The sequence below is a fragment of the Arachis hypogaea genome, chromosome 4 (assembly GCF_003086295.3).
Source record: "Arachis hypogaea cultivar Tifrunner chromosome 4, arahy.Tifrunner.gnm2.J5K5, whole genome shotgun sequence".
Lineage (NCBI taxonomy): Eukaryota > Viridiplantae > Streptophyta > Magnoliopsida > Fabales > Fabaceae > Arachis > Arachis hypogaea.
This window is the reverse complement of record NC_092039.1, coordinates 23,567,014-23,590,207: the sequence shown is the minus strand read 5'-3', so window position 1 is coordinate 23,590,207 and position 23,194 is coordinate 23,567,014. Positions and strand designations below refer to the sequence as shown.

General features: G+C 34.6%; 1 protein-coding gene, 2 long non-coding RNA genes and 1 other non-coding gene across 4 annotated transcripts; 3 read left to right on the top strand and 1 right to left on the bottom strand.

Moving 5' to 3' along the window:
* The first annotated feature begins 1,635 nt into the window (after positions 1-1,635).
* Positions 1,636-3,083, top strand: LOC112794253 (uncharacterized). The gene is made up of 2 exons (XR_003198772.2): positions 1,636-1,896; positions 2,669-3,083. It is a non-coding gene; the product is annotated as an uncharacterized lncRNA (long non-coding RNA).
* A 2,548-nt stretch (positions 3,084-5,631) lies between these two features.
* Positions 5,632-7,140, top strand: LOC140184414 (uncharacterized). The gene is made up of 2 exons (XR_011881023.1): positions 5,632-5,979; positions 6,693-7,140. It is a non-coding gene; the product is annotated as an uncharacterized lncRNA (long non-coding RNA).
* Positions 7,141-9,527: 2,387 nt separating this feature from the next.
* Positions 9,528-9,959, top strand: LOC140184075 (uncharacterized). Its single transcript, XM_072234361.1, has one exon. It carries the CDS (start codon positions 9,528-9,530, stop codon positions 9,957-9,959), a length of 432 nt encoding a protein of 143 aa, XP_072090462.1.
* Positions 9,960-19,801: 9,842 nt separating this feature from the next.
* Positions 19,802-19,905, bottom strand: LOC112798769 (small nucleolar RNA R71). Its single transcript, XR_003200366.1, has one exon. It is a non-coding gene; the product is annotated as a small nucleolar RNA R71 (small nucleolar RNA).
* Positions 19,906-23,194: the final 3,289 nt, after the last annotated feature.

Sequence of the window (23,194 nt, the reverse complement as noted above, 5' to 3'; positions counted from 1 at the left end):
TAATAAAAATAGTTAGTTAATAAATTTTGAATATAATAATCTAATTATTTATCAGGTAATATAAAATAAAATTTTAATAATTTTATATGTTTATGTTACAGTTTAAAATATTAATATAATTTTTTAATATTATAAAAAAATTTTGCATAATAATTAATTTTATTAAATAAAAAATACTAATATATTTTATATTTAATTAGTTAAGAATAAAAAATTTTGTTGCCATTTAAAATATTATGTATTAAAATATTGTCATTTAAAATATTTATTTATGTACTAAGATATTTTATATTTATTAGATTATATCAATACTCTTCTTTTATATTAATCTCTAATTTTCATCTAATAAAATTTAATAATCTATATAAATATAACTCATTTAATAAATACATAATAATTGAATTCGTTTTAGACATACCATAAATAATGAGTTGCATAGTGGTCAAGGGAAAATAATGCTCAAATTAAATTGCTAGAAAAGACCAATTATTTAATGACGTGAAAACAATGTAAGGTTTTGGTCAACCATTTGACCAATAAGTACTTTCATAGATGTAACATATCTGTTACTCGTTTATTACTCTATGTTTGTTATTAAGGATTTTTTTTAAAACAATATATATATATATATATATATATATATATATATGTTAAATTCAATTAGCTCCTCTTAATAATTAATGTATGTTCATATGAATGTACTTTAAGTATTTTTCTTAGAAAGAACATTCATTTTTTTTCAACAATATTTCTATTCAACAAAGTGAAACATAAAAAAGCGGTTTGAGTATTTAATAAATAATGATATATACAAATTAATTTAAGCTTTGAATAGACCTTATTATCTCATATTTTTTAATATAAAAAATACAAGGACCTTATAGTTTACCTTGATTATATTACGTCCACGAAAGAGTCATCAAAAACACATTAAATTTCCTCATAACTTCCATGCTTCCAAACATGTAGCTCCTCGTCCCACCATTGACACCAAACAAACCAGAAAAAATATTACACATCACGGAATTTTATTGAAATTTGACTAGTAGAATAATAGAGTAGTATAGTAATTAATTTTAATTTAGAAGATAACTGAATTATTTAGAGTTTAATTTATCTAATAAATATTCTTGCATGATTTCTAATAACAAATTCTTGTAATTAATAATTTTACCAAATAGAGGTACAATATGGTCCTAACTAAATAGAATTTAGGTTTTACTTCTTAAGAGAATAATAAAAGTAGTCAATCAATTATCTTTAAAGGGGGATTATCTTTCTTCTCTACATATTTATAAAATATTATTAAAAGTGACGAAGACTTTAACCGTGTATGTGTGATTGCGTTGGTAAAAAAGAAAAACAATAATAATAAAAGAAATAACAACCCAAATAAAGGACTAACCCACGGCAAGACCATGTCAACATATTATTAGGTTTTTCTCTATATCTATCTTTAAACATTTATTTAGGTCTAATTTAATTTTCTATACGGTTTCCATGCACGTACATAATGGTCAATAATCTATGTTTAAGTTCGTAAATTGCAATTCAAATACACGGCAATGCAAATGTAGTTTCCAATTTTCCATGTTAATGGCTCCCTATATAATGAGCATTCGAAAGCGTTAGATTGTCCTAAAACATAACCAGGAAACAAGCTAATTAATTAAGAATATATATATAGTTCCTCACTTTCTTGAGAAAAGTTATATTTTTTGTTTCCCAAAAATTTCCATTATTATTTATCAAAATGAGTAGCAAGAAAAGTGCTCAAGGTTCTCTTTGTCCCACAAGGCCTCCACCATCTCCGAGTCCTTCAGGCTCCGGGGATAAGCCGAAGGCACCAACCACCAAGACCATATTTTATCCCAACAGAAATTGATTTCTTCAAAGGTAAGTATTTTATGCATAATAATTAATTAGTATCTTAGTTTCTTAACAATTGATCTCAAATTTAACTTTTGGAGATAAAATTAAAAAAAAAAATCTTTATCGAAAGATTTTTACTTATCCTTTCTATGAGACTTCAAAGACTAGATTAGATTTCACTAGTTGAATTTTTTATAATAAGATACCAATACAAGCTAAGTAGCTCAGCCCTGGGTACAAAAAATAAAATAAAATAAAAATAATAATGTTAGATAGCTATTTTTTAAATTAATATTAGTCAATTTTTTAAAATTATTTTATTTATTTTAAAGTCTAAATTCTGAATTATAAACTTTTGATCCTAAATTCTAAAAGTATAAGAAACAAACTTTTTGTTAGCTAATATTAACTAATTTTATAGTTAGTTTATGTTTATAATTTAAGATTTACGATTAAAAATTTATTATTTAGGGTATATACATACAATTTAAGATAAACAAAGTCATTTTAAAAATATTGGCTAATATTGGCTAAAGAAAATTAGTTCCCTAGCGTTACTTAATCCTAAATTACAAACCTAAATATTAAAATTGGTTAATATTAGCTAACCAAAAATTAATTTTCTATAATTTTTCAAATAAAAATAAAAACAATAAGTAAATATTTAGATATAATGAAAAATTTCCATACGACCATATATACCCATGTTTTAAGAATAAAAAAATTGGCATTAAATTGGCTTGTTATATATATTTTAATTAAGATTCTTGCTTATTTAGTTTTGATTTTCATGAAGGTGTATGTAGAAGAGCCAAAATTGGAAGGAATGATACTGCAAGTGCAAGGCGAACGGAAGAAATGAAAGAATAAGTTAGGATTTATTTAGTTTGTATTTTCAATTTTTATGTTTATTTTTATTTTTTATATTTTATTTTTAGAAAACATAGTGTTTGCTTCCCTTTGTTTTCTTTCTTGTATTTAGGTTTCTCGGGGTTACGGTTTACTTTAATTTCAAGAGTTGGGGGGCATATATACTAGTGGATAGTCATAATAATAAAATAAAATTAAATATATTTAGTGTACGTCGTGATTCGTTTTCTCTTGGTGTGTGTTCTTTGTAATATAGTGAAATGTAAATTTTAGTGAAAAAGTTAATGTGACAGTTTAATTATATATGATGAGTTCAATATATTTATACTCTTTAAAATCTACGTTGATGGTGGTTATTATTTATTAACAAGCTAAATTTTATTTGTTTATTAGATTTATTTTATACAAGTTTTAATTATATTCCCATAGTTATATATTAAACATGTTTTTGTTAGCGTTAAAAACTATTCACACTGGAGTATTTAATCCTAATCGTTCTAATTAATCACTTTATTTTTTATGGATCAAATACAAATTAAATAAACTCTTCAACAAACAAATGAAAAGGATCTCTACGTCGTTGTACGAATTATTTTGTTTCTCCCATTCTATATCTCAATCATAAAAATTTAAGTTTTTATGTTAAACATACAATAATTGCTAAATAAACACTTTTTTAGTTAACATATTATTTTGACCTATTTTAATTTATTATTTTCAGTTTAGATTAAAGATTAATAAAAATAAAAAAGATAATTAGATAAATAAATACAAAATTATAGGCAAATTTATCTATATACTTCTCCAAAAATAGTAATTTCAACGAACAAATAAACTATTAGGTAATGTTAGTTTTTAGAGATTCAGAGATTAAATTGAGATTCAGTATTATATTTAGTGATCAAGATATTAAAACTAAAATTTTAGTCTCTTTACTATTTCCATAAAGTAAAAATATATGAGACTAAAATGTCTAAAATTAAAAATTAAATTTTTTTTATAAATACTCTCATGTAATTTTTTAAATTTTAAATCTGTCCCTCAATTTATAAATTTATCTTACACCAAACATAATATATATTTAGATATAATTTAATCTAATATATTTTATACTTAAACATAATATAAATATTTAATTTAATTTTTTTCCCTCAATCTTTACTTTTTAGTCTTAATCTCTCTTACAAACATATCTTTCAAACTTAAAGCTTTCAAAATGTGTAGCATAATTAATAAAAATGACAAAAGATCACGGAAATATGAGCTGCATAATGGTCAAGGGAAAATGCTCAAATTATTAAATGGTTAAAAATAAAAGACCAATTATTAATGACGTGAAAACAATATAAGGTTTTGGTCAACCATTTGACCACTAAGTATATTCATAGATGTGACATATATATCTGTTACCAATTTATTACTATAACTCTATAAGTTTGTTAAGGAGGTTAATTTCTTTTTCCCAAAAGCAATTAAATTAAAATAAAAATATATTGTAGAATTTATTAAATTTAATTAGCTCCTCTTAATGTTCATATGAATGTACTTTAAGTATTTTTCTTAGAAGAACATTTGTTTTTTCTAACAAAATTTATATTCAACAAAGTGAAACATAAAGAAAGCAACGCAGTTTGAGTATTATTTAAAAATAATGATATTCACAAATTAATTTAAGCTTTGAAGAGACATTATTATCTCGTATTTTTTAATATAGAAATACAAGACCGAATAGTTTAGCTTGATTATATTACGTCCACGAAAGAGTCATCAAAAACACATTAAATTTCCCCATAACTTCCATTCTTCCAAACATGGAGCTGCTCCCACCATTGACACTAACCAAACCGGAAAAATATTATACATCATAGGAATTTTATTGAATTTTGACTAAGAATAGTAGAGTATGCAATTGATTTTAATTTAGATAACTGATGAGTTATTCAGAGTTTAAGTATCTAATTAATAAATATTCTTGATTTCTAATAAATTCGGGTAATTAATAATTTTTTCAAGTAATTTTTAACTTTTAGTAGTCTTCACCTTTCAATTAAAAGACGTTTATATATACTACTGGAAAAATTAATTTTAACGGTAATTTATATCTTTAGCAAAAATAAAAATAGTCACTTTATTGATAATTAGATATTAGTTGTCTTATATTTTGTTATTAAAAAATTTCAGTGACAATTATATAATTACGGATAAAAATATTTTTAATAGTTACAAAAATATATACAATTGTCATTACCACATATAGTAATACCAATATATATATATATAATTGACGTAAAAATATAAGTTTAATAGAATATATAATGACCATTATATATTTATATTATTATCATTAAAAATTTAATATTAAAAATAATTTTTGTTGTAGTGATATTTACAAGAATGTTGATGAAATATAAGAGAGAATAATACCATTAATTAATTAATTATCTACTCATAAAAGGGGATAGTAGTCTTTCTTTTATATATATATATATATATATATATATATATATATATATATATATATATATATATATATATATATATATATATATATATATATATATAAGAAATTATTAAAAGTGACGAAGACTTAAGCGTGTATGTGTGTGTGATTGGCATTGGTAAAAAAGAAAAACAATAATAAAAGAAATAACAACCCAAATAAGGGACTAACCTACGTCACGACCATGTCAACATGTTATTAGGTTTTTCTGTATATATATCTTTAAACATTTATTTAGGTTTAATTTTTCTATACGGTTTCCATGCACATACATATGGTCAATCTTCGTTTGAGTTGTTCGTAAATTGCAATTAAAATACCTGGTAATGCAAATGTAGTTTCCATGTTAATTACTACAAAAATATTTGATGAGTTGTTATCGCTTCATCAAATGGCTCCCTATATATATAAAGCATTATATTGTCCTAAAATATAACCACAAAACAAGCTAGGTATTTATAGTTCCTTAACAAAAGTTATATATATTTTTCTTTCTTAAAATTTTCCTCCTTTATGAAAATGGCCACCAAGATAAGTAGTATTCAAGCTTCTCTTTGTCCTACAAGGCCTCCACCGCCATCGTCTCTGAGCAGCAGTGTCTCAAGTCCTTCAGGCTCTGAGGGTAAAACCAAGGCAGCAACTACCAAGGGCTCAAGTTCTTCGGGCTCTGGGGATAGGCCGAAGGCACCAACACCCAAGAACATATTTTATCCCAAGAGTAATTGATTTCTTGAAAGGTAAGTATTTTACGTGTAATAATTAATAAGTAACTATTAATATTCACCGATGTAAAAATTTGTTACAAAAATATTATTTGTATATTAAAAATGACTATCAAAATTAATTATCAATATATTTATGTATAAATATATATTGTTTAATTTATTTTTAATGTATATTATATTTAAATATATATTTTATATTAATAACTGATTTTAGTATATACTTAATATTATTGATTATGTTAAGATGATAAATATTGTAGTTTCTTAACTAATTAATGATCTCAAATTTAACTTTTGAAAATGAAAAGAAATCATTGTCCAAAAATTTTTAGTTATCCTTTCCATGAGACTTTAAAGGCTAGATTAGATTTCACTAGTTGTACTTTTTATAATAAGATCAAAATACAAGTATTCCAATCCTCCTTACAAAAATAAAAAATAAAAAAATAAGTAAATATTTAAGTATGATCATGTTAAAAAACCAAAAAAAGTCAAAATTTATCTTATTTAATAATTATTAATTGTATAACATTTAATAATAAACTTTAAATAAGACAATGTTTATCTATTTTTTATTAATATTTTTTTATTATCAAACATTTTTTATTTAGACATAACTAAAAATTTTCATACCCATATTTTAAGGGAAAAATTGGCATTAAATTGGCTTAGCTTGTTATATTTTATTTAAGTTTCTTGCTTATTTGGTTTTGATTTTCATGAAGGTGTACGTAGAAGAGCCAAAATTGGAAGAAATAATGATGCTGTAAGGCGAAAGAAGAAATGGAAGAATAAAGTAGGATTTGTTTGGTTTGCATTTTATCTTTTATTTTTAATTTTTTTGTTTTTAAAATTTTGTAGAGAAAAGGAGAAAATAAAAAATATAAAAAATTATTGTTTTCTCTTTTCTTTATAAAATTATAAAAAAACAAAATTATTAAAAAATAAAAATATAAAATAAAAGACAAACTAAATGTAATGTTGATAGCTAGTTCAAAGGAGTGTTTTCTCTTTTTCTGCTCTTATTATTTTTTATTTTAAAAAAGAAAGTGTTTGCTTCCCTTTGTTTTCTTTCTTGTATTTACTTTGAAGAGTTGGGAGCATATATATACTAGTGGATAGTCATATTAATCAAACTACATAAGTACATATACTTAAGTATGTCGTTGTTCATTTTCTTTTGGTGTGTGTTCTTTGCAATATATTGAAATTTAAGTTTTAGCGTAAAAGTTGATGGCACGGTTTATATGCGTTTGTTTATACGGACGGAAAATTAAGACAAAGACATAAAAACAAAAAATTATATTTGACAGATAAAAATAGATAAAAATATTATATACAGAGATATTTAATTAATATATTTTGTATTTATTTTAATAAGAATGATATAGAGACACTAATAAAAAATACAACTTATTTTTTATTAATTTTTTATAATTATATTTTTATTATTATATATATTTTTTAAATTTTTTGAATGAAAAAAATGTAAATAAATTAAATTTTTATAATTTGTACTAGTTTATCACCTGATAAAATACAAGACTATAAAATTTTATATTTTTGTCTTTTATATTTTTCTGTATCTTGTCTTATCCTATTTTTTAAAACAAACGGTTTAATATATTTATATAGTCTTTAAATAAAATAAAATCCACGTTGACGTTGATGGTGGTTGTTGACGAGCTAAATTTCATTTGTTTATATTTATTTTTACACAAGCTTTAATTATATTTCCATAGTATTAAAATAAAATAAAATAAAATATTAATCTACAATATTAATTAATATTAGTAAAAAGTAAACGTATTGGTCTGATAATATTTCCGATTTGGATACCAAGTATATATAACATGGAACTTATTAATAGCGAAATTGGGGGAGGTGAAATAAAATTTCATCAAGTCTCAGTAGAAATCAAATAAGCACACTTGCCCTTTCTTGAAATGTTTAATTGCATCCATCATTGATCACACGCAAACAGAATAACACATATTCAATCACATACATCGACAACTTCGGGTCTAAAAACCAATATGTTATTTCAAAACCTTCATTTTATCACAAACAATCCTACGTTAAAAAATGTCATCAGGAACCATTAAACTAGCTATCACTTTATTGAAACAATGTTATAATAAGTTGTAAATAAATCAACAGAAAACCTGGTGAATTTATTTCAAACAATGATTTCGTCTTAAGAAGATCGGAATTTGTAGGAGACAAGTTATATACATACTTAAAATATTTGTCAAAAATTTAATGGGGATCGCAGTTTGTCAAAAATTTAGTCTTGAAATTATACACAAGTTTCAATTTAGCTTTTGAAGTTTCAATTGTCTCAATTTAGTCTCTAAACTTTTCAATTGACTTTGTGACGAAAACCATCGCACGGACTAAGATTATTAAAACTTAAAAAATTTAGGGGCTAAATTGAGGCAATTAAAATTTTAAGACTTGATCATACCCTGACCCAATGATGAGACCCAGGACCCAACGAAAGGCCCAACCCAATCCAAAGGACTGAGCCTCACCTTACACCGACCTTCAATCTACGAAGTCGGTGCTTACCACGACTTGCTCTAAAGAAGTCGGGAACGAGGGATTAGCTGGCAGATAAACCCTCACTCAAGAGGATAACTGCCCCTAAAATCTCTCTAACCACTTCCAGGAGCCATATCTCAACTTCCCTAAGATAAAGGGACGGTTATTCCCCTTAAAAGGCGGAACTACTCCAACGGTGGTTATGGGTTCACCACTATAAATACACTGACATCTCTCAGGTATCTCTAAGCCCCAATACTCTCTAGACCTGCTTACACCCTTACTGACTTAGGCATCGGAGTGTCTTTGCAGGTACCACCCCCATTCTTTCACATACACAACTCGGAGGCAGCTCCCAGACGTAAACCAAGTTGGAGACCACACTCCTCCAACGCTTGGGCCTCACAAACAAGCCCAACCACCGTCCGGTTCTAGGTAAGCCCCGAAACATTGGCGCCGTTGCCGGCGAACCGAGAGATCAACTAGTAATGGCGGACAACTCACCAGAAGATGGACATACAGCATCTGATTCCGAGCAAGAAAATCCAGATACCGGAAACAATACCGCAGACTTGACCCTTAATCAAGGAACCAGCGACCAGCATAAAGAAGGCACCTCTGGGCTCAAAAACCCAAAGGCAAATTCCTTGGAAGGACGAGAGTTCGGAAAGGAAGGGCCACCCCATGCAACCGAGCTAATGGGGCTGGTCCATGGTCACCAAGGTCGTTTGGAGCAACTGGAACAGGAACTAGAACGACAATGAGAGGCAGAGCGAAACCTTAGGGAGGAAATAGAACGACGAAAAGAGTTGGAAGAAAAGCTCACAAAGCTTGAATCCTCCCTTAAAGCCCGAGACTCCCGCGGCAACCTAGAAGAGTCGCCCTTTGGAGGAGAGGACCCGTTCAGCGAGGACATCATGAGGGCGAAGGTTCCAAGAAACTTCAAAAGCCCTGAGATGAACCTCTATGACGGAACCACAGACCCAAAGCATCATTTAAGCAATTTCAAAAGTCGGATGTATCTGGCTGATGCTTCTGATGCAACACGTTGCAAGGCTTTTCCGACCACCCTGTCAAAAGCAGCGATGAAGTGGTTCGATAGCCTCCCTCCAAGGTCGGTTACCAGCTTTGAGGACCTCTTAAGAAAATTCCTGATGCGATTCTCCATCCTGAAGGATAAAGTAAACCACGCACCGAGCCTCCTGGGAGTTAAACAGGAGGTCGGGGAACCTCTACGTGATTACATGGAAAGGTTCAACAAAGCGTGTTTGGAAATTCAAGATCTGCCCACAGAGGCAGTTATCATGGGATTAGTAAATGGACTTAGGGAAGGACCCTTCTCACAGTCCATATCAAAAAGGCACCCGACCTCTTTGAGTGATGTACAGGAGAGAGCGGAAAAGTACATCAACATGGAGGAAAATGCCAGACTGAGAGAGTCGAGTTAGCGATCTGGGCACCCTCCCTCGATAAAAGAAAGGGAGAGGGAGCCCAAGAAGAAAGAAGACCTCGGTCTTGACAGACCTATGAAATATCACTCTTATACTCCTCTAAAGGTTTCTATAGTGGACGTATACAGAGAAATTTACAATACTGAAAGGCTGCCGCCTCCTAGGCCCATTAAAAATAAAAAGGGGGAAGTTGCAGCGATTACTGCGAGTACCATAAAATATATAGTCACTCAACAAACGACTGTTACGACCTCAAGAATGTGATAGAAAAGTTGGCCAGAGAAGGTCGACTTGATAGATATCTCATGGAAAGGTCAGACAATCATGGGAAGAGAAAGCGAGATGACGTAGATAGAAGAGACCCACCACCGCAGACTCCGGAGAGACATATACATATGATCTAAGGTGGATTCGCGGGAGGGGGACTCACCAAGTCCTCTCGCAAGAGACACCTCAAGCGAGTCTACCAGGTCGGGAGCGAATCGCCTGACCTTCCTACCATCTCATTTACAAAGGAAGATGGCAAGGAGTAATCCCTGAACACGACGATCCAGTGGTGATAACCATGATCCTGGCCAATGCCCATCTCCACAGAACTCTAGTAGATCAAGGAAGCTCGGCGGACATCTGGTGCACGAAATTGTGATCATCAATGGCGCCATCAACATGGTACGCTTAATTGCAATCTCAACTCTTTATCACAACTTCGCACAACTAACCAGCAAGTGCACTGGGTCATCCAAGTAATAAACCTTACGCGAGTAAGGGTCGATCCCACGGAGATTGTTGGTATGAAGCAAGCTATGGTCATCTTGTAAATCTCAGTCAGGCAGAATAAAATGGGTATGAATGATTTATGAATAAAGCATAAAATAAATATAGAGATACTTATGTAATTCATTGGTGAGAATTTCAGATAAGCGTATGGAGATGCTTTGTCCCTTCCGTCTCTCTGCTTTCCTACTGTCTTCATCCAATCCTTCTTACTCCTTTCCACGTCAAGCTATATGTAGGGTTTCACCGTTGTCAGTGGCTACCTCCCATCCTCTCAGTGAAAATGTTCAACGCGCTCTGTCATAGCACGGCTATTCAGCTGTCGGTTCTCGATCATGTCGGAATAGAATCCAGTGATTCTTTTGCGTCTGTCACTAACGCCCCACAATCGCGAGTTTGAAGCTCGTCACAGTCATTCAATCCTTGAATCCTACTCAGAATACCACAGACAAGGTTTAGACCTTCCGGATTCTCTTGAATGCCGCCATCAATTCTAGCTTATACCACGAAGATTTCGATTAAGGGATCCAAGAGATATCCACTCAATCTAAGGTAGAACGGAGGTGGTTGTCAGGCACACGTTCATAGGTGAGAATGATGATGAGTGTCACGGATCATCACATTCATCAAGTTGAGGAACAAGTGATATCTTAGAACAAGAATAAGCTGAATTGAATAGAAGAACAATAGTAATTGCATTAATACTCGAGATACAGTAGAGCTCCACACCTTAATCTATAGTGTGTAGAAACTCCACCGTTGAAAATACATAAGAACAAGGTCTAGGCATGGCCGAATGGCCAGCCTCCCAAAGAGGGTTCAATCATAAAAACATGATCAAAAGATTCAAGTGATCAAAAGACTCAAAATACAATAGCAAAAGGTCCTACTTATAGAGAACTAGTAGTTAGGGTTTACAGAAATGAGTAAATGACATAAAAATCCACTTCCGGGCCCACTTGGTGTGTGCTTGGGCTGAGCATTGAAGCATTTTCGTGTAGAGACTTCTCTTGGAGTTAAATGTCAGCTTTTGTGCCAGTTTGGGCGTTTAACTCCCATTCTTGTGCTAGTTCCGGCGTTTAACGCCGGGCAGTTTTGAGCTGATTTGGAACGCCGGTTTGGGCCATCAAATGTCGAGTAAAGTATGGACTATTATACATTTATGGAAAGCCCAGGATGTCTACTTTCCAACACAATTAAGAGCGCGCCAATTGGGCTTCTGTAGCTCCAGAAAATTCACTTCGAGTGCAGGGAGGTCAGAATCCAACAGCATCTGCAGTCCTTTTTAGCCTCTGAATCAGATTTTCGCTCAGATCCCTCAATTTCAGCCAGAAAATACCTGAAATCACAGAAAAATACACAAACTCATAGTAAAGTCCAGAAAAGTAAATTTTAACTAAAAACTAATAAAAATATAATAAAAACTAACTAAAACATACTAAAAACATACTAAAAATAATGCCAAAAAGCGTATAAATTATCCGCTCATCACAACACCAAACTTAAATTGTTGCTTGTCCTCAAGCAACTAAAAATAAAATAAGATAAAAAGAAGAGAATATGCAATGAATTCCAAAAACATCTATGAAGATCAGTATTAATTAGATGAGCGGGGCTTTTAGCTTTTTGCCTCTGATCAGTTTTGGCATCTCACTTTATCTTTTGAAATTCAGAATGATTGGCTTCTCTAAGAACTTAGAATCCAGATAGTGTTATTGATTCTCCTAGTTAAGTATGATGATTCTTGAACATAGCTACTTTATGAGTCTTGGCCGTGGCCCAAAGCACTCTGTCTTCCAGTATTACCACCGGATACATACATGCCACAGACACATAACTGGGTGAACCTTTTTAGATTGTGACTCAGCTTTGCTAGAGTCCCCAATTAGAGATGTCCATGGTTCTTAAGCACACTCTTTTTGCCTTGGATCACAACTTTATTATTTCTTTTTCTTTTTTTCTTTTTCCTCTCTTTCTCTTTTTTTTCAAATTTTTCTCTCTTTTTTTTGTATTCAATGCTTTTTCTTGCTTCAAGAATCATTTTTTTATGATTTTTCAGATCCTTAGTAACATGTCTCCTTTTTCATCATTCTTTCAAGAGCCAACATTCATGAACAACAAATTCAAAAGACATATGCACTGTTCAAGCATACATTCAGAAGTCAAAAGTATTGTCACCACATCAAAATAATTAATCTGTTATAAAATCTGAAATTCATGCAATTCTTCTCTTTTTCAATTAAGAACATTTTTTATTTAAGAAAGGTGATGGATTCATATGACATTCATAACTTTAAGGCATAGACACTAAGACACTAATGATCATAAGACATAAACATGGATAAACATAAGCATGGAAATTCGAAAAACAGAAAAATAAAGAACAAGGAAATTAAAGAACGGGTCCACCTTAGTGATGGCGGCTTGTTCTTCCTCTTGAAGATCTTATGGAGTGCTTGAGCTCCTCAATGTCTCTTCCTTGCCTTTGTTGCTCCTCTCTCATGATTCTTTGATCTTCTCTAATTTCATGGAGGAGAATGGAATGTTCTTGGTGCTCCACCCTTAGTTGTCCCGTATTGGAACTCAATTCCCCTAGGGAGGTGTTGATTTGCTCCCAATAGTTTTTTGGAGGAAAGTGCATCCCTTGAGGCATCTCAGGGATTTCATGATGAGTGGGGTCTCTTGTTTGCTCCATCCTTTTCTTAGTGATGGGCTTGTCCTCATCAATGAGAGTGTCTCCCTCTATGTCAATTCCAACTGAATAACAGAGGTGACAAATGAGATGAGGGAAAGCTAACCTTGCCAAGGTAGAGGACTTGTCCGCCACCTTATAAAGTTCTTAGGATATAACCTCATGAACTTCTACTTCCTCTCCAATCATGATGCTATGAATCATGATAGCCCGGTCTATAGTAACTTCGGACCGGTTGCTAGTGGGAATGATTGAGCGTTGGATAAACTCCAACCATCCTCTAGCCACGGGCTTGAGGTCATGCCTTCTCAGTTGAACCGGCTTTCCTCTTGAATCTCTCTTCCATTGAGCACCCTCTTCACAATTGTCTATGAGGACTTGGTCCAACTTTTGATCAAAGTTGACCCTTCTAGTGTAAGGGTGTTCATCTCCTTGCATCATGGGCAAGTTGAATGCCAACCTTACATTTTCCGGACTAAAATCTAAGCATTTTCTCCGAACCATTGTGAGCCAATTCTTTGGGTCCGGGTTCACACTTTGATCATGGTTCTTGGTGATCCATGCATTGGCATAGAACTCTTGAACCATTAAGATTCCGACTTGTTGAATGGGGTTGGTAAGAACTTCCCAACTCTTCTTCGGATCTCATGTCGGATCTCCGGATATTCACTCTTTTTGAGTTTGAAAGGGACCTCGGGGATCACATTCTTCATGGCCACAACTTCATAGAAGTGGTCTTGATGCACCCTTGAGATGAATCTCTCCATCTCCCATGACTCGGAGGTAGAAGCTTTTGCCTTCCCTTTCCTCTTTCTAGAGGTTTCTCCGGCCTTAGATGCCATAAATGGTTATGGAAAAACAAAAAGCAATGCTTTTACCACACCAAACTTAGAAGATTTGCTCGTCCTCGAGCAAAAGAAGAAAGAAGAGAGTAGAAAAAGAAGAAATAGAGGAGATGTAGGTGGCTTTGTGGTTCGGCCAAGGGGGAGAAGTAGTGTTTAGGTTGTGTGAAAATAAAGGAGTGAAGATGAGTTTATATAGGAGTGGAGAGGGGGTGTATGGTTCGGTCATGTGAGGGTGGGTTTGGGTAGGAAAGTGGTTTGAATTTGAATGGTGAGGTAGGTGGGGTTTTATGAAGGATGGATGTGAGTGGTGAAGAGAATAGTGAGATTTGATAGGTGAGGGGTTTTTGGGAAAGAGGTGTTGAGGTGATTGGTGAATGGGTGAAGAAGAGAGAGAGTGGTGGGGTAGGTGGGGATCCTGTGGGGTCCACACCAAGTGGCAAGCAAAAATGCTCTTTATGCCAATTCTGGCCTTAAACGCCGGGCTGGTGCCCATTTCTGGCATTTAACGCCAACTTCTTGCCCCTTCCTGACGTTTAACGCCAGTCTGGTGCCCCTTTCTGGCGTTAAACGCCTAGAATGGTGTCAGACTGGGCGTTAAACGCCCATTTGCTGTCCTTATTGGCGTTTAAACGCCAGCAAGGTTTTTCTCTAGGGTGTGCTGTTTTTCTTTCTGTTTTTCATTCTATTTTTGCTTTTTCAATTGATTTTGTGACTTTCCATGATCATCAACCTACAGAAAACATAAAATAATAAAGGAAAATAGATAAATATAACATTGGGTTGCCTCTCAACAAGCGCTTCTTTAATGTCAGTAGCTTGACAGTGGGCTCTCATGGAGCCTCACAGGTACTCAGAGCAATGTTTGGAACCTCCCAACACCAAACTTAGAGTTTGAATATGGGGGTTCAACACCAAACTTAGAAGTTGGTTGAGGCCTCCCAACACCAAACTTAGAGTTTGACTGTGGGGGCTCTGTTTGACTCTGTTTTGAGAGAAGCTCTTCATGCTTCCTCTCCATGGTTACAGAGGGATATCCTTGAGCCTTAAACATAAAGGATTCTTCATTCACTTGAATGATCAATTCTCCTCTATCAACATCAATCACAGCCTTTGCTGTGGCTAGGAAGGGTCTGCCAAGGATGATGGATTCATCCATGCACTTCCCAGTCTCTAGGACTATGAAATCAGCAGGGATGTAATGGTCTTCAACCTTTACCAGAACATTCTCTACAAGTCCATAAGCTTGTTTTCTTGAATTGTCTGCCATCTTTAGTGAGATTCTTGCAGCTTGCACCTCAAAGATCCCTAGCTTCTCCATTACAGAGAGAGGCATGAGGTTTATGCTTGACCCTAGGTCACACAGAGCCTTCTTGAAGGTCATGGTGCCTATTGTACAAGGTATTGAGAACTTCCCAGGGTCCTGTCTCTTTTGAGGTAATCTCTGCCTAGTCAAGTCATCCAGTTCTTTGGTGAGCAAAGGAGGTTCATCCTCCCAAGTCTCATTACCAAATAACTTGTCATTTAGCTTCATGATTGCTCCGAGGCACTTAGCAACTTGCTCTTCAGTGACATCTTCATCCTCTTCAGAGGAAGAATACTCATCAGAGCTCATGAATGGCTGATGAGCGGATAATTTATACGCTTTTTGGCGTTGTTTTTATATAGTTTTTAGTAAGTTTGAGCTACTTTTAGGGATGTTTTCATTAGTTTTTATGTTAAATTCACATTTCTGGACTTTACTATGAGTTTGTGTGTTTTTCTGTGATTTCAGGTAAATTCTGACTAAAATTGAGGGATTTGAGCAAAACTCTGAAGAAGGCTGACAAAAGGACTGCTGATGCTGTTGGAATCTGACCTCCCTGCACTCAAAATGGATTTTCTGGAGCTACAGAACTCCAATTGGCGCGCTCTCAACGGCGTTGGAAAGTAGACATCCAGGGTTTTCCAGCAATATATAATAGTCCATACTTTATTCGAAGAATGACGACGTAACTTGGCGTTGAACGCCAAGTACAAGCTGCTGTCTGGAGTTAAACGCCAGAAAAACGTCATGATCCGGAGTTGAACGCCCAAAACACATCATAACTCGGAGTTCAACTCCAGGAAATGCCTCAGCTCGTGGATTAATCAAGCTCAGCCCAAGCATACACCAAGTGGGCCCCGGAAGTGGATTTATGCATCAATTACTTACTCATGTAAACCCTAGGAGCTAGTCTAAGTATATATAGGACATTTATCTATTGTATTAGACGTCTTTTGACCACGTTTCATCTTTTGATCACTTTAAGTCTTTAATCATTCGGTCACTTGATCAGGGAGAGGGCTGGCCATTCGGCCATGCCTGAACCTCTTTTACTTATGTATTTTCAACGGTGGAGTTTCTGCACACCATAGATTAAGGGTGTGGAGCTCTGCTGTACCTCAAGTATTAATGAAATTCTATCTTCTTTTATTCAAATCTCTCTTATTCTTATTCCAAGATATTCATTCGTACCCAAGAACATGATGAATGTGATGATAAGTAACCCTCATTATCATTCTCACTTATGAACGCGCGTGATTGACAACCACTTCCGTTCTACATGAATCAGAGCTTGAATGCGTATCTCTTAGATTCCCCAACAGAATCTTCGTGGTATAAGCTAGATAGATGGTGGCATTTATGAGGATCCGGAAAGTCTCACCTTGTCTGTGGTATTCCGAGTAGGATCCTGGGAATCCGGAAAGTCTCACCTTGTCTGTGGTATTCCGAGTAGGATTCCGGTAATGAATGACTGTGACGTGCTTCAAACTTGCGAGTGCTGGGCGTTAGTGACAGACGCAAAAGAATCAAGGGATTCTATTCCAGTAGGAGTGGGAACCAACCGGTGATTAGCCGTACTGTGACAGAGTGCGTGAGCATTAGTTTTCACTGCGAGGATGGGATGTAGCCATCAACCATGGGTGATGCCTCCAGACGATTAGCCGTGCGATTGACAACCGCATAGGATCATTTTCCCGAGAGGATTGAAAGTAGCCACAGCTGATGGTGAACCCCTATACAAAGCTTGCCATGGAAAGGAGTAAGAAGGATTGAGTAGAAGCAGTAGGAGAGCAGACGTCTCTGAGCCATGCAGCATCTCCATTCGCTTATCTGAAATTCCCACCAATGAATCTGCATAAGTCTTCTATCCTTTTATTTAATCTATTCTTTTATCTTTATTTTCGAAACCCATAAACAATTTTAATCTGCCTAACTGAGATTTACAAGGTGACCATAGCTTGCTTCATGCCAACAATCTCTGTGGGATCGACCCTTACTCACGTAAGGTTTATTACTTGGACGACCCAGTACACTTGCTGGTTAGTTGAACGGAGTTGTGAATTCAACCAGTGCCATAATAAAGCTTTCATCTCAAAATAGTTAGAACATGGATCACAATTTCGTCCACCAAGTTTTTGGCGCCGTTGCCGGGGATTGTTCGAGTATGGACAACTGACGGTTCATCTTGTTGCTCAGATTAAGTAATTTTCTTTTCAAAAATCTTTTTCAAAAATTTTTCTTTTTATTTTTTCGTTTTTCTAAACTATATTTTCGAAAACAAAAATTAATAAAAGTACAAAAAAAATCATAAAATCATAAAAATCAAAAATATTTTGTGTTTCTTGTTTGAGTCTTGAGTCAATTTTTAAGTTTGGTGTCAATTGCATGTTTTTAAAATTTGTCTTGCATTTTTCGAAAATCTCATGCATTCATAGTGTTCTTCATGATCTTCAAGTTGTTCTTGATAAGTCCTCTTGTTTGATCTTGATGTTTTCTTGTTTTGTGTTGGTTGTTGTTTTTCATGTGCACTTTTGCATTCATATTTTCCATGCATTAAAGATTTCTAAGTTTGGTGTCTTGCATGTTTTCTTTGCATTAAAAAATTTTCAAAAATATGTTCTTGATGTTCATCATGATCTTCAAAGTGTTCTTGGTGTTCATCTTGACATTCATAGCATTCTTGCATGCATTCATTGTGTTGATCTAAAAATTTCATGCATTGAGTATTTTTGTTGTTTTTCTCTCTCATCTTTAAAAATTCAAAAATAAAAAAAATATCTTTTCCTTATTTCCCTCCAAATTTTCGAAATTTTGGGTTGACTTAGTCAAAAATTTTCAAAATTAGTTGTTTCTTACAAGTCAAAGTCAAAATTTCAATTTTAAAAATCTTATCTTTTCAAAATCTTTTTCAAAAATCATATCTTTTTCATTTTTTTTATAATTTTCGAAAATTTTAAAATTATTTTTTCAAAATATTTTCAAAATTTTTTTCTTATCTTTATATCAAATTTTCGAAAATTAGCTAACAATTAATGTGATTGGTTCAAAAATTTGAAGTTTGTTACTTTCTTGTTAAGAAAGGTTCAATCTTTAAGTTCTAAAATCTTATCTTATAGTTTCTTGTTAGTTAAGTAATTTTAAAAATTAAATCTTTTTCAAAATATCTTTTTCTTAAAAATCTTTTCATCTTTTTATCTTATCTTTTTCAAAAACTTTATCTTATTCAAAATTTGATTTCAAAATATCTTATCTAACTTCTTATCCTCTTATCTTTTTCAAAATTTGATTTCAAATCTTTTTCAATCAACTAACTAACTTTTTGTTTGTTTCTTATCTTTTTCAAAACCAACTAACTACCTATCCCTCTCTAATTTTCGAAAATTCTCCCTCTCTTTTTCAAAAATTCTTTTTAATTGTTTTAAATTTTAATTTCAATTACATTTATCTCTAATTTTCGAAAATCACTAACCTTTTTTCAAAAATTATTTTCGAAAATCCTCTCCCTCTCCTCTCTTCTTCTATTTAATTATTTAATTACTAACACTTCTCTTCACCTCTCCTCATCCAAAAATCCGAATCCTTCCTTCCTCTTTCTTATACCCCTTTCTTCTTCTACTAACATAAAGGAATCTCTATACAGTGACATAGAGGATTCCTCTTTCTTTTCTTGTCTTCTTCTCTTTCATATGAGCAGGAACAGGGAAAAAGCACTCTTGTTGAAGTTGATCCAGAACCTGAAAGGACTCTGAAGAGAAAATTAAGAGAAGCTAAATTACAACAATCCAGAAATAACCTTTCAGAAATTTTCGAACAAGAGAAGGACATGGCAGCCGAAAATAATAATAATAATAATGCAAGGAGAATGCTTGGTGACTTCACAAAGCCAACGTCCAAGTTTGATGGAAGAAGCATCTCCATTCCTGCCATTGGAGCCAATAACTTTGAGCTTAAGCCTCAACTAGTTGCATTAATGCAACAAAACTGCAAGTTTTATGGACTTCCATCTGAAGATCCTTATCAGTTTTTAACTGAGTTCTTGCAGATCTGTGAGACTGTAAAGACAAATGGAGTTGATCCTGAAGTCTACAGACTCATGCTTTTCCCTTTTGCTGTAAGAGACAGAGCTAGAATATGGTTGGATTCACAACCTAAGGATAGCCTGGACTCTTGGGATAAGCTGGTCACTGCCTTCTTGGATAAATTCTTTCCTCCTCAAAAGCTGAGCAAGTTGAGAGTGGATGTTCAAACCTTCAAACAAAAAGATGGTGAATCCCTCTATGAAGCTTGGGAAAGATACAAGCAGCTGACCAAAAGATGTCCATCTGACATGTTTTCAGAATGGACCCTATTAGATATATTCTATTATGGTCTCTCTGAATTTTCGAAAATGTCATTGGACCATTCTGCAGGTGGATCTATTCACCTGAAGAAGACGCCTGAAGAGGCTCAAGAACTCATTGACATGGTTGCAAACAACCAGTTCATGTATACCTCTGAGAGGAATTCCGTGAATAATGGGATACCTCAGAAGAAAGGAGTTCTTGAAATTGATGCTCTGAATGCCATATTAGCTCAGAACAAAGTGTTGACTTAACAGGTCAACATGATCTCTCAAAATCTGAATGGACTGCAACATGCATCAAACAGCACTAGAGAGGCAGCTTCTGAAGAAGCTTATGATCCTGAGAACCCTGCCATGGCAGAGGTTAATTACATGGGTGAACCTTATGGAAACACTTATAACCCATCATGGAGAAATCACCCAAATTTCTCCTGGAAGGATCAACAAAAGCCTCAACAAGGCTTTAACAATGGTGGACGCAACAGGCTGAGTAATAGTAAGCCATATCCATCATCTTCTCAGCAACAGACAGAGAATTCTGAACAAAAGACTTCTAATTTAGCCAATATAGTCTCTGATCTGTCAAAGGCCACATTCAGTTTCATGAATGAAACAAGATCCTCCATCAGAAATCTGGAGGCACAAGTAGGCCAGCTGAGTAAGAAAGTTATTGAAACTCCTCCCAGTATTCTCCCAAGCAATACAGAAGAGAATCCAAAAGGAGAGTGCAAGGCCATTGATTTAATCAAAGTGGCCGAATGCACTGGGGAGGAGGAAGACGAAAATCCCAGTGAGGAAGACCTCCTGGGATGTCCTTCAAGCAAGAAGGAGTTTCCTATTAAGGATCCAAAGGAATCTGAGGCTCATCTAGAGACCATAGAGATTCCATTAAATCTCCTTCTGCCATTCATGAGCTCTGAAGACTATTCTTCCTCTGAAGAGGATGAAGATGTGACTGGAGAGCAAGTTGCTCAATATTTAGGAGCTATCATGAAGCTGAATGCCAAGCTGTTTGGTAATGAGACTTGGGAAAGTGAACCTCCCTTGCTCATTAGTGAACTGGATACTTGGATTCAGAAAACTCTACCTCAGAAGAAACAAGATCCTGGCAAGTTCTTAATACCTTGCACCATAGGCACCATGAGCTTTGAAAAAGCTCTATGTGATCTGGGATCAGGGATAAATCTGATGCCACTCTCTGTAATGGAGAAGCTAGGGATCATTGAGGTACAACCTGCCTTGTTCTCATTACAATTGGCAGATAAGTCCATGAGACAAGCTTATGGGACAGTAGAGGACGTGCTAGTAAAGGTTGAAGGCCTTTACATCCCTGCTGATTTCATAATCCTAGACACTAGGAAGGAAGATGATGAATGCATCATCCTAGGAAGACCTTTCCTAGCCACAGCAGGAGCTGTGATAGATGTCAATAGAGGTGAGTTAGTCCTTCAATTGAATGGGGACTACCTTGTGTTTAAGGCACATGGCCATCCCTCTGTGACAAAGGAGAGTAAGCATGAAGAGCTTCTCTCAGTTCAGAGTCAAGAAGAACCTACACAGTCAAACTCTAAGTTTGGTGTTGTGAGGCCACAACCAAACTCTAAGTTTGGTGTTAAGATCCCATATCCAAACTCTAAGTTTGATGTGGACAACTATACAACATTGACCTGATCACCTTGTGGCTCCATGAGAGCCACTGTCAAGCTATTGACATTAAAGAAGCGCTTGTTGGGAGGCAACCCAATTTTATTTATCTAATTTTATTTTATTTTGTTTCTTTGTTATTTTTGTGTTAGGTACATGATCATGAGGAGTCACGAAAAAATCAAAAAATTAAAAACAGAGTCAAAAACAGAAGAAAAAAAAATTGTTCACCCTGGAGGCAGCGCAGACTGGCGTTCAACGCCAGTAAGATGCATCTGGCTGGCGTTCAACGCCAGAACAGAGCACCATTCTGGCGCTGAACGCCAGAAACAAGCAACAACCTGGCGTTTAACGCCAGGATGTGCACACAGAGGACGAACTGGCGCTGAACGCCAGAAACATGCATTACATGGGCGTTTAACGCCCAGAACATGCACCAATGAGCGTTTGAATGCCAGAATGATGCATGGAGGCATCTTACACGCCTATATGGTGAAGGAATGGTATTTCTTTTCACCTCAGGATCTGTGGACCCCACAGGATCCCCACCTCAAGATCTGTGGACCCCACAGGATCCCCACCTACCATATTCCCACCTTACCTCCTAATCCTATTTTTGTGATTTGAATACCCCATGTCACAATTCCCAATATTCTTCATCAATCACCTCAATTCCTCTTCCCAATTACCCCATTCACCATTCACATCAACCTCCTCTTCCCCATAAACCCCACCTAGCTCCATAAAATTCAAATTCATTTTCCCACCCATTCCCACCCAAATTGGCCGAACCTATACCCTCCCCCCTCCCTATAAATACCCTTCCACTCTTCTTCATTTTCACACAACACAAACCCCATCTTCTCCCAAAAAGCCGAACTTCCTTCTCCCCCCTCTCTTCCCTATTCTCTTCTTCTTCTTCTACTTTTCTTTTCTTTCTTGCTCGAGGGCGAGCAAAATTTTAAGTTTGGTGTGGTAAAAGCCTAAGCTTTTTGTTTTTCCATCACCATCAATGGCACCTAAGGCCGGAGTATCCTCAAGAAAAGGGAAAGGGAAGACAAAAGCTTCCACCTCCGAGTCATGGGAGAAGGAGAGATTCATCTCCAAAAGCCATCAAGACCACTTCTATGATGTTGTGGCAAAGAAGAAGGTGATCCCCGAGGTCCCTTTCAAGCTCAAAAAGAATGAGTATCCGGAAATCCGACATGAAATTCAAAGAAGAGGTTGGGAAGTCCTAGCCAACCCCATGCAACAAGTCGGAATATTGATGGTTCAAGAGTTCTATGCCAATGCATGGATCACTAGGAACCATGATCAAAGTATGAACCCGAACCCAAAGAACTATCTCACAATGGTTCGGGGGAAATACTTAGATTTTAGTCCAGAAAATGTGAGGTTGGCGTTTCACTTGCCTATGATGCAAGGTGATGAACGCCCCTACACAAGAAGGGTCAACTTTAATCAAAGGTTGGACCAAGTCCTAATGGACATATGTGTGGAAGGAGCTCAATGGAGAATAGACTCCAAAGGCAAGCCAGTCCAACTAAGAAGACTGGATCTCAAGCCTGTAGCTAGAGGATGGTTGGAGTTCATCCAAAGATCCATCATTCCTACTAGCAACCGATCTGAAGT

Coding starts and splice junctions, on each gene's coding strand:
- LOC140184075 (XM_072234361.1), top strand. CDS start 9,528: ATGTATCTGGCTGATGCTTCTGATGCAACACGTTGCAAGGCTTTTCCG.